Source organism: Channa argus, chromosome 16, assembly GCF_033026475.1.
Source record: "Channa argus isolate prfri chromosome 16, Channa argus male v1.0, whole genome shotgun sequence".
Taxonomy (NCBI): Eukaryota; Metazoa; Chordata; class Actinopteri; order Anabantiformes; family Channidae; genus Channa; species Channa argus.
In genome coordinates this window covers 12,158,195-12,175,995 of record NC_090212.1, presented here as the reverse complement: position 1 = coordinate 12,175,995, position 17,801 = coordinate 12,158,195, and the positions used below count along the sequence as shown (strand labels likewise).

General features: G+C 37.6%; 1 protein-coding gene across 9 annotated transcripts; it reads left to right on the top strand.

Moving 5' to 3' along the window:
- Positions 1-429: 429 nt before the first annotated feature.
- Positions 430-15,891, top strand: LOC137101098 (sorting nexin-14-like). 9 transcript variants are annotated; one of them, XR_010910993.1, is made up of 31 exons: positions 430-1,133; positions 1,249-1,369; positions 1,702-1,775; positions 2,076-2,154; positions 2,260-2,303; positions 2,394-2,481; positions 2,577-2,661; positions 2,982-3,138; positions 3,344-3,419; positions 3,651-3,695; positions 3,899-3,979; positions 4,265-4,379; positions 4,883-5,038; positions 5,168-5,292; positions 5,701-5,759; positions 6,199-6,225; positions 7,070-7,213; positions 7,840-7,972; positions 9,036-9,222; positions 9,719-9,802; positions 10,321-10,421; positions 11,547-11,658; positions 11,867-11,907; positions 12,143-12,262; positions 12,903-13,026; positions 13,414-13,578; positions 13,979-14,074; positions 14,220-14,311; positions 14,934-14,972; positions 15,357-15,413; positions 15,644-15,891. XR_010910993.1 is itself a non-coding variant. In XM_067479016.1 (30 exons), the coding sequence occupies exons 1-30, from the start codon at positions 997-999 to the stop codon at positions 15,680-15,682; spliced, it is 2,964 nt and encodes a 987-aa protein (XP_067335117.1). In that variant the 5' UTR covers positions 430-996; the 3' UTR covers positions 15,683-15,891. The 9 variants fall into 9 exon arrangements, 7 of the variants coding, with proteins under 7 accessions (XP_067335117.1, XP_067335120.1, XP_067335119.1 ...); XR_010910992.1 differs by having other exon boundaries at positions 15,641-15,891; XM_067479016.1 differs by lacking the exon at positions 14,934-14,972.
- Positions 15,892-17,801: the final 1,910 nt, after the last annotated feature.

Below are 17,801 nucleotides of genomic sequence, written 5' to 3'. Positions count from 1 at the left end.
ATGGGAAAGATTTGGTCCTCCAAATGCCATTTTCTTAATATATCCATAGGATGTAGAACAGCTTGGGCTCCAGTTGCTTTTATTTCCTAAACGTCAGTTTTCCATTTTCTGCTTATACTCCAACATTAGCAATATGATCAGGACTTTGGTATCCATCTTAAATTGATAAAAAAAATTATTAAATTGAACTGAAATTCAAAGATAATCGAAGCACAAACCACCGCAAAAATAATCAGGATTTAAAAAAAGAATACATAACCATAGCAACGATGTCGACTACTAGAGCGGAACAGATTAATTGGCGCTTGGACAGTTTGCAATTGTAGCTGACAAAACAAGTAAAAATGCAAAATATGTTGAGTTTCTGTGTGTAGTTCACTTTTGGTTACGTGTTATAGTAAGATATTAACCATGCAAACACTCAAGGAATCCATTATTTTGGGTCACGGCGGAGAAGAGCGTCGCTGCCACCGCGGGCTTTCCTACGTTAGTCAAATTGACGGAGCGAACTGTCGTGCTTCATGGTTCCCTTAACTTAAGCCTAAAAACTACAAGAGCCAGTATTTTCCAAACCTCTGCTGCTGTGAACACAGCGGAGGTGACATCACGCGTCTCCAGCGCTGACAAGCAGGCAGCAACCGTTGCCCCTCGGTGGTCAGAAATGACAGCTAGCTTAACTCAGAGAACACTAGCAAATACGCAAACACTAACCTAGCTAGCACTGTTTGAAGGCGGTCTATACACAGGTGATGCTGCGTAACTAGCTACCGCAAATCCTGCTGTGGACAGCTGTGTGCGGCGCCTCGCACGTCTGCTGAAACAAACGGTCTTGGTATTTATTCTGCAGTTTCACGGTGTCGCTGCTGGAGTACGGTGCAAAATGGACCCATGACATGCATTTGCACCTTCACAGTAAGTGCTCCAGTGCGTCCTCCTCGCTGAGTAAATTAGTTATTTTCCAGTAATAGGCAGTAGGCGACACATGCACAAGCGAACATGGGATGTATCAGGGATTATTTGCACAACCTAAGACGCAGGATGAAGCTGGACCGGCTCCGAGAGCTGGGTCGACAGTACCCCGTCTTTTGCTTTCTGCTGCTGCTCCTGCTTCTGTCCACAGTGCTTTTAAACAGGTAAGCAGGGAGCCTGCCACTCTATTTTACTTAATATACGATGTCCCCGACATGCTCCCCAGGAGCTATACTGTTTTATTCAGTTAATGGTCGCGCATTCATTATGTTTTGACAGATATATTCACATTATAATGGTGTTTTGGTCGTTTCTGGCTGGAGTCGTCACATTCTACTGCTCTCTGGGGCCTGAGTCTCTGCTGCCCAACGTCTTAGTCTCTGTCAAAACAAAGACCAGGGTAGGTGAAAAAGCATAAATTACTTAAGGGATTTGACAGTGTCACAAATACTGGGAAAATTACATTTCGGAAAGGAGAAATCGCAACTGATATCAGTATGTTCACACTTATGTTATGTCATGATAAGCTAAGCTTCTGTGTTTCCAAGCTCATAGACTGTGTCACTAATGGCACAAACATAAATGAGCACTTTTTCTATTTAGTTATTGATATATGAGTTGATAACTTATTTATTGGTAAATGCCCTGTGAATTAAGGTAGTCTTACCTGTTGGACTGAATGGTGGGGATTCCTGCAGTTATGGTCATTCTGTGATAACTTTTCCGTTGCAGTTATACCAGCAGGAGCTGTTTCCACTGGGCCACAGCTGTGCTGTTTGTGGAAAAATCAAATGCAAACGGCACAGGTGAGTTATGTGGTTATGGTACGGTATAAGATACCGTTGCTATTACTATTTATTAACTAAGATATTACTAAAAGGCAATAAATCGTATAATCTTAAATTAAAACAGTGCAATAATCTGACAAAGTTGGAAGAGTTCTTAATTTTGCTTTAATCTTTGTGCATCTGGTTTGTCATTTTGCATTTAATTGGTTAACAAAATGCAGTCGTTTAACACTGCCCTCTAGTGTTCAGAGAAATGTCTTGCTTTTAACTGTGTATACCAATGTATTTGAGAGTTGGGTTTTTTCAATTTGTTAATAGACCAACCCTGTTACTGGAAAATTATCAGCCATGGTTAGACCTAAAAGTTCCATCTAAGGTGGATGCTTCTCTTTCAGAGGTAATGCAAAAATACATACTTGGCTTGGAAGTAGTTTTTATTGACATGAAATGAAATGTCAATATCATCTTATAATCTAGCTGTCTTTTTTCTTCTCTTTTCAAGATCCTGGAGTTGGTTTTGGAGAATTTTGTGTATCCTTGGTATAGGTAAGCTATTTAACTCTATTTCTGCATTGGGTAATGAGGCAGTATAATGTACGGTGACAGATGTGACTGTACAGTTTTTTTATTTTTCAGAGACATCACCGATGATGAGGCATTTGTTGATGAACTGAGAGTGACTTTGCGTTTCTTTGCTGCTGTGTTAGTTCGTCGAACCCAGAAGGTGACAAATTACACTGCATAGGGTCAAAGCCTTGGGCTGTTGGTTGACTTAAAGTGATTTATGTTTGGTAATTGAATTTTTTTCTTCCCTTTCAGGTGGATGTGGCATCTCTCATCACACAAAAGCTTCTTAAGGTTTCCATGAAGCACATTGAAATAATAAGCAAAGCGAGGATGAAAGGTATAGCAGATAGAGTGCATCACCCTTTTCTTTGTTTTTTTTTGTTTTTGTTTTTTTTGAATAAAAACAAACACCAGGCAGCCTGGTGGCTCAATGAGTAGATCATCAGGCTGGGATGTAGAAGTCTGCAGGATCAAATCCCAGTAGCACCAGCACTAACTCCTCGAGTGCTGCCCTTGGCCGCCCACTGCTTCCCCCAGGGGGTTGAGTTAAACGCAGAGATTGAAATGTATTATAGCAATGTGTTACTGTCAAATGTGCTAAATTGTAACAATTAAGGTTTTTTTTTGTATTCAAACACTTTCTGCTTTCCTGTATAGTAAAGAATACAGAGTGTCTTCAACAAGCTGCCCTGGAAGAATATGGCCCCGACCTCCATGTAGCTCTTCGCAGTCGCAGAGATGAGCTTCTCTACCTTAGAAAGCTGACTGAGATGCTCTTCCCCTACATTCTGCCACCCAAGGCCACAGATTGCAGGTACTCGATGTGACAGTCAAGTGCATGCAGTCCCTCTATACAGTATGTGTGTCAAATGAATGACAAAACACCACAGCATCAATGCACTTTTTGCTCGTGTAGAGGATAGTGTAGCATTACTGACACTATACAAAAGTAGATAAGGATCTTTCTTCACTCTGTCACTTTCTTATTTCCTGCTGCCTTATCTCTTCACTCCTCTCAGATCTCTTACTCTGCTGATAAGAGAAGTCTTGGCTGGTTCTGTCTTCCTTCCTTCAATGGACTACTTGGCTGACCCTGTGAGTGTAGAGACATTTTAGGGCCGATTTTCTGAATGCAAAATTGTTGAAGCCCTCTGCTGAAACAGCATGTAAGCCTAAGATTAAATTCTATTAGCATTTACTAATCATGTCAATGAAAGTCATTTCTAAGGAGCATATAGATGGAAGAGTATGATGGGTCTTTTTCAAAACATCAGCATTACTTTCAGTGATTTTTGTGAGTTTACCAGGTGTTTTATTTTCTTTCAGGACACCGTGAATCATTTAATTTTGATTTTCATCGACAACTCCCCTGTAAGTATACAATTTTAATTTTTAATTTGTTAATTTATTTTAATTTGTGTATTGATGTGCACAGACACTTCTATTACATTGTTTGTATTCAACACATTGCTCTAGAGTGTAATGTATGTCCGGTTAAAAAATTATTTTAAGATATTATTTATTATTCTACCACTATTATTAATATATTTCATATAATACTTTGGTCACTCCAGCCTGAAGAAGCTACAGAGGAAACTTCAACATTGGTTCCTTTTCTGCATAAGTATTCTGATACTCGCAACAAAAAGCCCTCTGTAAGTGTTTTCTCCGATCCAGGATAATGCATTATCACAGCTACAGTTTTCCCAGCTATTACCTCAAACATCGCCTCCTCAATTACCCACCAGATACTAAATATATTATTATCTAGTAGCTACATATTGTAATTGCAATATACAGATTATGTGTACTTTAGCCCCCTGTCAGATCTCAGTGACCCTCAAAAGACGTAAAAGGAACATATTTTCTAACTTTTTAAATAGCAATGTCTTTCTCTACGGTGCCTTTTTTATGTCTTTTCCCACTCTCTAACTGATTAGGTACTGAAGCTGGAGCTGAAGGAAATCAGAGAACAGCAAGACCTTCTGTTTCGTTTCATGAACTTCCTAAAGCAGGAGGGGGCTGTTCACGTTCTTCAGTTCTGCCTTGCAGTTGGTAAGTTTTCCCAGTCCCTTCAGTAGAAAGAGTAACCTAGCTCTCAGTCTGTCATGTTAAATCAAATGTCGAGTTTGTTAACCCTGTGCTACTCCATCACTTGCACGAGCATTACCTGAAATTTAGTTTACATTTAATATGTATCAGTGAAGTAGATATCATACTAGCCACTCACTCAGTCTAAAATTATCAGTAAACATGACATGATTACAAACTCAATACTGTGAGCAACAAGATAACATAATCTGAACTAAAGTTTCCTCCAAGTGATGTCATCTGGAGGCATTTTCAGCTAAAAGTAGAGAGATATTTTGATATAGGGAAGTCAATAGGACATTTAATGGTATTTATGTACATGTACTCCCCAAACTAGAACCATAAGTAGTTCAAAATCAGTGAAGGCATCCTTTAAAGACTCTTCATAATCTTTAAATTGATTGATTCCATAGATATGCATTCTTACACCATGAGACTGACATGTCTTGACTGTATTAACTTTTCAGAGGAATTCAACGACAGGATACTGTGCCCAGAGCTGTCTGACTCAGAGAAGATAATGCTTCATGAAGAGGTGAAGAAGATCTATGAGACCTACTGTTTGGATGAGAGCGTCGACAAGATACGTTTCGACCCCTTTATAGTGGCAGAAATACGTAACAGTATGTTACAGTGATATTCCCCAAATTGCTGAAATAAAAAAAAACAACAACATATAATTACTGAGTGAGCGAGCTAATATGTATGATATTGACCTAGAGTGCTATATATGTTTTTGTTTAATTTCCCAGTTGCAGAGGGTCGTTATGCAGAGGTGGTGAAACTGCAGACCATGAGGTGTTTGTTTGAAGCCTACGAGCATGTCCTGTCCCTCCTGGAGAATGTTTTCACCCCCATGTTCTGCCACAGTGATGAGGTTTGGATCTACACATTGAAATAAGTCACTCAACCCTCTGTTACCAAGCTTGGCAACACCTAGCATGACCTAGCTGTGGTTTAACCTAAATTATTAATCACTACTTTCATAATTGTATTGATTCTGCCTGTCATGCTCAGATTTAGTAAAAACAGCACTGTCAGTGCAACAATACAATATCTGGCAAATTCCGAGTTCATTGACTGTCTCCCCCAGTCTAAGCCAAAACTACCAGGTCACATTTCACCCCTCAGAGGCTTTTTCATTGAATACAGTTGGTAGGAGCCTGCTCCACCGTCGTCCACAGCAAGCCACTGCCCTGCATAAATAGTGTATTTGCCAGATTTGCATGTGCAGTTTTTTGACCTGAATTTTATATTTGTTTTGTCTGTCCATGTCACTGTTCAGTACTTTCGGCAACTTCTGAGAGGGGCTGAATCCCCTGCCAGAAATTCAAAGATGAGCAGGTAGGTTTTACTGTTGTGATTGTATCTATAAAACCTTGACCATAATGTTTATAACTGTATTCATTCAACCGTATCTGATGAGAGGCACAAATGACCTTTGAATTCCTAATTTCTTTTAAGATTTCTGAATTAGACTGATAAGTTATTATTTTTATCTTTTAACGGTCTTTCTGTATCCCAGTAACCACCACATAGTACCACATACATCAGCCACATTAAAAATAAACATGAATTCATTTGAAGTTTTGTCTTAAAACCATTCAAAATAAACTGTAAATATGCAGCAAAATAACATGATTTTCTTTGCAATATAAAAAAAATTAAATTAGAAATAAACTAACTGGAGTCCAGCAATTGTTTTTTCTGTTTTCTATCACGGGGTGTGGTACATATGTGGCCACTAGGCCCTGCCACTAACTCCTTGTGCATATTGTTCCAGAAATAGCCTCAGTCTGGATGACATTCGGTGAGTATAAGACATTAGTTTGCTGATGAAAATAATGGCTGGCTGAACAGTGCTGCTGCACGCAAGATACAAAAGACATTTCATTCTTGCCTGATTGGTCCACAGAGGAACATGTGCTGCCATTTTAACAAATTCCCTGGGCCCACTGAAATCAGGGCTACGGTTCATTGAGTACTGGTTAATAATATGATTAATATATAGTTATAGTGCTGATCTAGTTTTAACCCCAAATGTGTGTTTCTTTTTTGGCTAATGCTGTGATGCAAATGAGAGAAGATTGAGAACAATGAGCATAATTTTGACAATCATAGCACGAGTCATCATTAATATGTTAATCAAGCTAATTAAGAGTCATGCTATTGAACATGGGCTGTACAAAAACGTAATTGAGGTTTAGGCTATAATGTTCATGATTCTATTAGCAAATGTCGGTTTGTTTGTTTCAAAATTACATCAGGAGAACATGGGGAAATGTTTATTAGTTTTATGTTGTTTTTCTCATTTTGCTATGAAAGCAATCTCCCTATAAAGGCAGTTTTAATAGCAGCATATTAGTGCCACTTAAATGAGACCGAGGAGAAAGCACATTTTACTGGCAATCCATTCGTAAATACTAACAAACTATGAGCCTAAACCTCCTTCATGTCCTTCATGATTCAGTAAACTCTCCTCCAGTCTGCCCGTCTGTCAGCCCGTTACTCCATCTATGTATTGCCGTCTTCGTGCTGTGTCTGTGACTGTATGTCAACTCTGATTCTGTAATCGCCATACTGCCTGCCCTGGTATGATCCATGGTCCTCTCCCTCCTTCCGCCTGTGGGGACGTGACCCTGATCTGCTTATAGTTCCTGGGACTGGAGCCCTGAGTCCCCGTCCTCACTGTTCACCACCTCTGGCAGCTCTTCACCTGCATCTTTTAACTCCCATGCCCAGTCCACGTTCACAACCTTCCCATACGGCTCACTATCCCACCGCCATTCATCGCCCAAGTAAGTCAGGGTCCATCCGTGTGTCACAGGTTGCTCGGTGTAATGTCACTTTCCCTCACGTGACCCATGTCCCAGCCAGATGCCTGCGTGGTTGGATGGATGCATGGGATCCTTTTTTAGTTGTCATGTGTCCGTCCTCCAACTTTGTGTTTTTAGGCAAAGGATAGCCTGTCGTTTTTGTCAGTGCAGTGACCTTTCAGTGTTCAGCTTTGCGTCATGTGATTTTTATTCTAACAACACTGACACAGAGAACCTTTTGTATTTGTGCCTTTTCTAGTTGACACCACATTTTTTTGCTTTCCCATTAAAACTATGACACCTGTTCATGAAATCTATGCTTACTGTTGTGTGCTGTTTTTGCTTTTGGCCCTGCAGTGCTTAAGCAACAATCCAGCCATTTCATTGTGAAATGGCTGTGGAGTCACATTTTGGCTTTAGGTTTAGTTACCTTAGCTTCTTCCTCCCATGTATAGTCATGATACCAATGTAGTACAGTGCTCCTTCTTTTCCTCTTCTCCTTAATGGATCTCTCTGTATAACTTCTCTCAAGCTGCATATGCTTTGCTGAAGCCATGCACATCTCTTCTACCACTTATTGTCTAATAACCTCTTTGTTTGGCCTGCAGAAACACATCAAAGCGGGGTGAGTCCTTTGGGATCAGCCGCATTGGCAGCAAGATCAAAGGAGTGTTCAAGAGCACTACTATGGAGGGAGCCATGCTGCCATCCTATGGGCTGGTAGAGGGAGAGGACGATATGGTAAACTAATCTAGATTAATTAAAGTGTTTATTCTAATGCTCACAGAATGGTAAACCCCTGTCTAGATTTGCAAAAATCAAATGGTACGTAACATACACAATTCTATGTTTTCACTCACAGATGCGCTGTCCATTGCTTCTGCACTTTTACTACTAGATAAAAGAAGAAAAAAAAAACACAGAAACTGAAATAATTAAGCTACTGCAAAAATAAAATAATAAAAATTGAACCAAAGTACTTCTTCACATTAATATTGTTATTGGTACCTGGAGCATTTGGCAAGTTAAGAAAAGAAATACACACACACACACACACACAAACAATCCTTCGACAAATCTGTCGAAAGCTTTCCATTTTGATATCACAGGTTTTACTCTGAGTTCACTGTTGTGTGGACATTTATATGATTCCGGAAAGAGAATGTGTTGTTTCGAAAAATTAAGTTAAACTTTTATTTATGAATTTGCTTTGTTTTTGAGTTTGACATGTTTTTTTTTTCAGTTATGATCAGTCCAATTTTACTGTTCATTCGTTTTGACACTAGTTACATCATTATTTAGGCAAATTGTCTGTTAATCTGCACAGCATGGTTACAATTGCAAAACTCACATCAAACGCCTGCTTTGCTTGAATGAATTTTGACTGATATGTTTTGTTGCTAGAGTTCTAACCTGGTGACCTGTCTTTCATAGCAGGTCCTGTAGTTTACTGTCAGCCGTTGTTTTTAGATTTACCTAAACTTTACTTCATAGACAGGTGTACAATGTATTTTTAAGTTACAATGTGAAAACACTAAAAGGTGAAAAAGATGAACAAAACTATAAATCAGTAAACAGAACTTGAACTCAAAGAATACATTAATTAAGCAATTGAAAGACAGCTCTGCAGCTGGTGGTGATCTTAATTTTATACAGTGTGCCAAAAAATGTTGGTGTTCTCTTTTCACTTTGTTTACCTGCAGTGTTTTCCACCTTAGTGACATATCAACAGTAGTGTGACCCATTTATTCAGCTGAGGCTTACTCTACTCAACCTTGACATCTTTCACTTCCTTCCATTTAAGGTGGAAGAAGCCATGATGGTGCTGGAGGACGACTCCCCTATGGAGGCAGCTTCCACCCCCAGCACCCCTCGAAACCTTTCAGCCTGGAACATCACCATACCGTATATTGATTTCTACGATGATGATGTGAAGAGGGAGAGGATTCCTGTGTTCTGTATTGATGTGGAGCGCAACGACAGGAAGGCTGGTGAGGCTGAAAGAATCAGATTTTCTTGTCTGACAAAGGTCATTCTGCTTTGCTATATAAAGTATCAGAGGTAGCTGTGAGTTAACGTCCTTTTCTTAATGCTGTTACAATTTAAGTATTTCTCAGTTTCATAAAACCTAAGAAAAAAAAATCTTTGTTTCTTAAAAGTCAGTCAGGAGGAGAATGCAATTTATTTGTTTAGCAACTTTCATACACTATAAAAAGTTCAAGATGCTTAACACCAGCATGAATAAAACTTGATGAAATAATGTAAAAAAAGAAGAGAAAATAAACACAAAATACTGTAAACTGTGAACTGTAACTGTAAATCTGAGAAAACAATGACCAAAGTAACTAAATGTTTACTCTAAAAATCTGGATCTTATTTGGCTATGGTTAGAAGACAATTACTGAGGTAGGATTTTAGTCAAATTCTTACAAACTCAGATCTAACTTGTTGGTCCTAAAACAAATATGTGTTCTCTGTTGTCCACAGTGGGGCACGAGACTGAGCACTGGTCTGTGTACAGAAGATATCTGGAGTTCTATGTTCTTGAATCAAAGCTTACAGAGTTTCATGGTACGTTTTCTTCATCTTCAAGATTTAAACAACTTTATTGATCCCATAGTAAAATTGTGTTGCCTTGTTACAGCTGCTCTCCATGTGAAAAGCAGAAAAGAAAGGAAAAAAGTTCCACCAACCAAGAAATAAACAATTACAAGTTCAAACTACGGATCAATAAATAAGAATATCCCAGCTAGAGGAGTAAACATACAGTAAATTACGTGCATGTGTAGATTTTCACATGAGGCTTACAGTAAGACCCTCACTACAAGCAATGCGATTTGTCCATTTTGACTTTTGTTGACCATTGTTACTTAATTTATTTTTATTATAATTTTTTTAATTAATTGTCATAAGGAAAATAAGTATCACCAAAATTGAAATTTACAACACAATACTTCCAAATGAAAGCTCAAAGTCCCTGTTGTGTAACTGGCAATCTTGTGCTACACAGCACATAATTGTCTTTTTAATGTGAAACAAAGCTTGTCCTGTTCATTATGTTTGTGTTTCTCTCTATACACGTTTTGTAGGCTCATTTCCAGATACCCAGTTGCCTTCAAAGAGAATCATTGGCCCTAAGAATTATGAGTTCCTTACATCAAAGCGAGAGGAATTCCAGGAGTATCTTCAGGTATTCCCTACATTTTATTAGCCAGATGTACGGAATACAGATTGATAGATCTGAATATGAGCCAAAATTAAGTCATATATGAACATAGGCCAGTTTCCCAACAAACATATCCCATTAAAAAGTAAAATGATTTCTTTTTTTCCTCACCACCCCAGAGCACATACACACATTTTCACATCCACACGGTGCTCTAGACCCGAATCTTTCAACTCAGTCCTCCTGGCTGAATGGGAAGCAATCAAGAGACCACATCAAGATTAAAGTGGAGCAGTCACAATTTTTGAGAATCTTTTCCATTATCCTGACTGGAACACGCCATGTCGAGTTTCAGAAAATAACTTTCTAAGAGAGAATGGTGTTTGAAATGGTGAAGAACTATTGTAAAGCCTTATGACAGGACAATAGACACGTGTGATGATGGTTCTGAATGGATAGCAAATGATCTCTCTGTCTCACTTTGCTGTTATGAGGACAGCTACAGATTTTCAAAACAGAATAACAGAATGACTTAGACTCTGCAGTTGTGATCCGGGTCCACTTTGAAAGCTCATTTTAACAGTGCAAAGACCCTCTAAATAGACTTGAGTCTGTGCTTTAAGCAGTAAAATGACTAGAGGCAGCAGCATGCACTTTTTCAGAACTGAAGATTGTTTGTTTTCTGAGATTTACTCCTTCACAACCTTGCTCATAAATCATTGAGTCACTGGCAACTGATTTAAAAATCCCAGATGTGTCAAACCTGAAGTGTCCTTGAACGCACGACAAAGAGAAGAATTTAAAATGATCTGAGCTTGGAAGAGTATCACCACAAAAAGCAGTCAAAATATTCCTTGTGATGTAGTATTACTTATCCCAAAATAACTTTTGCGTATGTGAAGTTCTGTGCATGCTAAAGGTAATGGACAAACACCTACTTACATTAAATATCCAAACTACAGTTGTAGTCCTTGGGATTCTAAAGTTTTATGACTGTATGTGATCAGACGGCAAATGGAGTAATATACTCCACCTGCTTTTACTTTTACTTTTATTTTAAAATCACCACTTTGAGCCAAGTTTCTCTGAAGCATGACCAACTGTAGCGTAATATATTGTATATTGTGTCTTTACATGTTTTCTATGCAGAAACTTCTGCAGCACCCTGAGCTGAGCAACAGTCAGCTCTTGGCAGACTTCCTTTCTCCTCATAGTATGGAGTCTCAGTTCCTGGACAAGATGTTACCTGACGTGAACCTGGGTACAGTATAAAGTACAGTATAGTAGAATGAGGTGAACCAAATGGAACTCAGAGCAGTGAGGTGGATTATATCTGAACTTGTAAAACATGCTGTAAAAAGTTTTGATAATCCTGACCTTGGACTGTGGTGAAAAGATAGTTGTGTCTCAGACAAGCAAAATGTGACAGAACCATACGTCACTGAGATAAATTATTTTTTGTTACACAGGTAAAATCATTAAGTCAGTTCCCAGCAAACTGATAAAAGAGGTAAGAAATGCATTCTTATTTTATTAAAAGTATTATTTATTAAAAGTTTCTCCATTTCTCTGTCTCATCTTTCAACAATATAAATGTTTTGCATCACATTCGTGCACATTTAAGCAATCACCTTTGTATGAAACAAGTAGTATAGTCCATTAAACATTTTTGTATGACTCATGCATCTATAAAAGAAATAATACTGTCATTGTAATACAGATTTATGTTGTGAATTTTGTGTCAGAAAGGGCAACACCTAGAGCCTTTCATCCAATCCTTCTTCAACTCCTGCGAATCGCCTAAGCCCAAACCCAGCCGCCCTGAGCTTACTATTCTGAGTCCCACCTCGGAAAATGATAAAAAGGTTGGGAATCAATATATTTTATTTATTTTCTTTAGTCGTTTTGTTTGCTCCTTCTTTCTCTTTTTTTGCAAGTTGGAAGTTGGAATCTTTTTTAATGTTCAAAATTAATTTAATAATTACACATACTTTTGTCGTAGACCTACAGTCTCATAAAGCTTTGCAGTTTAACGTTTTAGTGAAAGCTTTCCGTGAATGGTCTTGTTTGTATAAGAAACTGTTTGCATTGTTCAAGCTGTTATATAGAAAATTGTTAAATAGAAAGAAATTGAGCCAGACCTCGTCTTGCAACACAAGTATATTTTATTTCATCTGTCTTAGTTGCATTTTTTGGTGAAATATCATGTCAGTGGATACAGGTTTTCTTGACCCATTTGACACAATTTATTTGTGGCTGATTAAATATACATTCATTATAAAATATAAATGTAACTTAATTTAGAAATGTGTTATTGCCCCACAGTGCAGAAATTGATGCAGTTAACCTCTTATCATACAAATCTGAGCATTTCTTTAAAAGGGTTTTATAGCTTTTATTTGGCATTATTGTAAGTTGTACATGTATGCATACTTCAGTTGAATTGTGTTGCTCGCTCAGAACTGAAAGTGTTCTTAAAGAGCATTTGTTAACCCTCTCTCTCAGCTGTTCAATGACCTCTTCAAAAACAATGCTAACCGATCCGAGATGACTGAGAAAAGACACAATCAGAACTACTTCATGGAGATGATCACTGTCGAAGGGGTGTATGACTACTTAATGTATGTGGGTGAGTGGATTTTTGTTTTCATTCAACCCATGGTTATCACATTTATTGCATTTTATAATATTATCTTTGTGATTGTAGAAATATGGTGAGTAGCTTTAAAATAGAAGACACTCATAATATAAGAAATCAATTAAGTTTGTTAACTCCAAAGACTGGAAAGCATCTTAATATGCCCTTGTTTTTATTAGCAATTCCAAACAGCTGACAGTGAGTGAATTAAAATGAATATAGCTATAGGAAAAGTACTTATCAGTGGAATAAAGAATTTATTAAAAATGAGTCACAGCCACACTCAACCTAAAACAACAGCAGATGAAAGATGTTGTAGTAATGAAAAAAAAAAAAACCCCACTTTTAAAATAAATGTTTATTATTCATGGTTGTCAGGCCGAGTTGTCTTCCACATCCCTGACTGGCTGCACCACCTACTCATGGGCGGCAGGATCTTGTTGAAAAACACACTGGAAGCCTACACAGATTACTGCCTTCAGTGCAAACTGAACCAAGTGGTCCAGGAGCACAGACTTGTCTCACTCATTACTCTACTAAGAGGTATACTACAGTTAGCTCAGAGATATGGACATGAATGTGATAGCAACTTATTGTAATATTGGACTGTGTTGTTATTATGTCTTAAAACGTTATTAGGAACTAACATTTTCAGAGAGTGAGATGAAAAGATTGATACAACTCTTAAATACAGAGCAGGAGCTGGGATGCAGTTAGCCTAGCTTAGCACAAAGAAAGGAAGCGTACGCTAACAGCACATTACAGCATATGAAACCTAAACCACAAATCACATGAGGGTTCTGTACATGAGGGTTGTATCAGTCTTCTTATATAGGTCTTAGAAATAAGCAAATACAAGTGTTTCCTTAAAAGCTGAAGTATTTCTCTGAATGGTGTCAGTAAATAAGTTGTGATATTTTTGGTTGTTTGTTTGCTTTTTCAGACACTGTTTTCTGTGAGAGCAGTCCACCCCGCTCACCTCAAGACAAGCAAAGGAGGGCGAAGAAAACTTTTGAAGAGATGATGGGTTATATTCCAGGTAACCAGCTCTTCCTGGGAGTGTTCTGTAATTGCTAAGCCACTTCACTGCCGACATTTCTACATATAAGACAACTGTATGGAAGTGATAAAAAAGTCGTCCTTTTTGTGTTTGTGCTAGAAATTTATAAGTCATCTATCTTTAGACTTCTTAGGAAAATGCATAGGTGAAGAGGCCAAATATGAAGGAGTATGTCTCCTCTTTGATGGACTGCAACAGCCAATTCTTAACAAACAGGTACAAGAACATTCATACATATATACTCATACACACACCATATGCGTTTTGCATTTCTGTTTTTCCTGAAGTGTTTGTATCTCATTGCTGGAAAAAAGTATTTTATCAAAATATAAAAACAAGACTTGAGGAAATCTGTCAAACATATTGTAAGATGGAAAATGAATCAGAAGTTGTTTTGCTCATCTAGAGCACTGGACATCACTTGACTCTGTGTATGCAGCCATGAGGCAGGAGTTAATGGCACCAGCATGGATTTAAATGAATGGGGCATTGTGCACACACTATCCTGCAAAGCTCAATAAATTAAACCTTATGGATCCTTACATTACTCTTGGAGTGCTTTTAGAATGATTAAAACAGTCAGAAAAGGCACAATTACAGACCTGTAGCCACAGCTTAAGGCATGCTAGGCAAAAATACAGTGATTTAAAAAATCAATAAGGTTGAGTAAATCTGGAAAGCATTTTTACAACACTCACCCAAGCTCTGAAGGTATTTCTCAAATCCTCACGGACTTATAGACTTTTATTGTCCAGATACTGTAATTAAATCATCAGTGAACCATCATACTTTTAAATCATACTTTCTGCCCAGTTGATCTACTTATCTATTTATCCAGATGGTTAGAAGAGGATTCTGAAAATACCTAAGAAATGAGGTGAGTGTTGTCAAAGCAGATTATGAAAACATTGCCATATATTGATTGGTTATCAGTGGGTTATCTATGTGACTGGATGTCACAAACTGGCGCTACAGTATCCATACATCTATCTCCATTGTCATAATAATGCCTATCAGATTGGGCAAGGGGGGGTGTATGTAACTAGTGGGCTAACCATGTGTAACTAACTAATCTGTAGTTTTACAGGTATGTATAGGTTTGGCCAAGGTACAGTGTGTAGGAAACTACGAGAAGAAATCTTATTTTGTTATTTGATTGTCGTGCCAGACTGCTTTGCTTTTCAACATTTGCATATAGTTTTTTGAAATAGATCACTGCCTTCATGCTTTTCTTCTTCATCCTGCTTTTCTGCTTTCTTAGCTGACATATGTGCTATTGGACATTGCCATCCAAGAACTTTTTCCTGAGCTAAACAAGGTAAACAGCTGCTGGCTTTGGATATTTATTGATCTTAATCATATCTGTAGAGGTCAGTGTTAGATGCCTTCTTCATTGATACATTGCACGTCATTAGATAATAATGCTAGAAGCAACTTTTTACAGTAATTACTCAAGTTATGATTTACGTCTATGGTAAACAAAGAATGTTTGTGCCTTCAAATTCAAATCGGATGAATAATAACTTTGTGGTTTTGTTTTCTCAGCAGGTACAGAAGGAGCCCTCTGTGATGGCTCCATGGATGTAAAATGAACAATTCAAAGGAGATAAGCTGACATGATCGCCAAGAACCAGTTTATCCTTAACTAAAGACTTTTGTTGCTCTGGTTATCTGAAATTAATCACGTGTACAGTTGAGTAACACATCTACAAAATACACAAAGAGACAACAAACAAAAGATGTTCTTATCTGTATGTGTCATTTACTTATAAAATAAAAGATATGATTTAAAGATACGCCTATCAGTGTTGCATGGACACTGCTCCTTGTGTATTTCTGTAAATAGTTTAGTTTAACAGCTGCGAGTGATTGTAGTTGTAGTAAAACTTAAAATTTCATATTGCCCTACTATTGCAAACACAAGTTTTACATAATAAACTATGAGCTTTACAACTCTTGATATCTTGAAGGGGTTTTAAAAAGTCACAATGAAAATCTAATTTGTTTTGTTGATGCTTTTAATTTTTCTAAAACTATGTAACAAGCTTATGGACTGTAAAAGATGATTTAGTTTCTTTCTCATTTCTAGCAAAGCATAGACCAAAATTTACAATAATTAAAATAATAATAATAATAATAATAATAATAATAACAATAATTATGACGTTTTTTTATGTAATTAACTGTTGCTTACATTTTTTGCCATAATGACCTATAATTGCCATATGACCAAAGAAAACATAAATAATACTCGAAATTTCACAATCGACTCCAATTTGTTTTTGTTAATCGCCTAATGACATATTTGGCCTAATAGTTTTGAAATGGTGTCACTGATGTTAGTTAAACGTACACACTGTACATGTAGCATCTCTTTTTTGAGCGTCATTTTTTTGAATGTGGTCATTGAGAAGTATATTTATTTCGAGAGGAAAATAACACCAGGAAAAACTGATGCACCACAGTGTGTCATAAGTATTTGTTTTCCATCCAGATTTTGACCTTTACGTTATTATATTATCTCTAGTATCTTTCAACTTTTTCTTTCAGCCCGAACATTTTAGTTATTGTCTTATTTTAAATTTTTCTGAAATGAGCTTCTTTACATGGAAATCTCATCTCTTCTACAGAATACACAATAAAGACATAACTTACGTAACATATTTACAGCTTATGTTATTCAAATATACTACAACTCCTATTAACATCATCTGTCAAGAGTTTCCTTTGTTTCCTTTGTTACGTCACATTTTGTCCCGTTGAAAACTCACCCACTAGCACCCTTTAGTGGACAGACAAAGATCAAGCACTTTAAATGAGAATTGTGGTTTGTACTGTGACCATATACATGATCTAAGATGCATAGGGTTATTTATCCACTGAAAACTGTGGTTTAATAAGCACTAATATATATAACATAACACCACCTAATGTGCAGGCTACATGACAAATGAAAGACCACTGAATAGCCATCCATTAAGCTACACCAAGCACCGGTATACAGAATCATACAGCCATGCAGTAACTGCTCTTATCCAGAAACGTAGTCGCAATTACAAAAGTGCAAAGTGTACAAAGCAGGACAAATATTTGGCACTTAGGTGGATTTATGAACTCACCATTAGAAGAGCTGGAGGCGGCGGCTACAGTTGCTAAATCTCAACACAACATCTTTGTGAGTGTGCACCTAACTATAAGAACCTTATAATAACATTGATTGGTTGGTCAAATAATGTGGATATGGTAGTTGTTTTTAATTGGCTACACAGAGCATAATTTGAAGTACGATGAGTATTGAGTATTGCGCCACCAAAATGTAGGAGTGAGTTAAATGTATAGCTGTAAAACCTTTTCTGATTTGTTTTTGTAAGTGAGGATTTCAACTGAGGGGGCACGCTAACTTTTTTGTAGGGGCCTGGCCCCCTGTGGCATGTCCATGACGCTGACGCTCAACACACTTCTCTCCAGAAAGCCAAGTAAAATCTCTCATGACCCCATTTTATTCCAGGCCACCAACTCCCTTCTTTCAAACCTCTGTGCTGCTTCAGTGAAGTACCCAAAGTGAAACATAGTTTTTTCATTTGAGCACAGACAGGATTCTCCACAGCGTATGGCCTGTGGGATAATCAGGCAACCAGCTGCTTAGTGGGCAGCCCTGAGATGCAATAGCTTGCAGTCAGTGTTTGCTGGGTAACAGTCCACAGAA

Coding starts and splice junctions, on each gene's coding strand:
- LOC137101098 (XM_067479015.1), top strand. CDS start 997: ATGGGATGTATCAGGGATTATTTGCACAACCTAAGACGCAGGATGAAG. Junction 7,973..9,035: donor TAGAGGGAGAGGACGATATG/GTAAACTAATCT, acceptor CTTCCATTTAAG/GTGGAAGAAGCCATGATGGT. Junction 10,422..11,546: donor AATTCCAGGAGTATCTTCAG/GTATTCCCTACA, acceptor TTTTCTATGCAG/AAACTTCTGCAGCACCCTGA.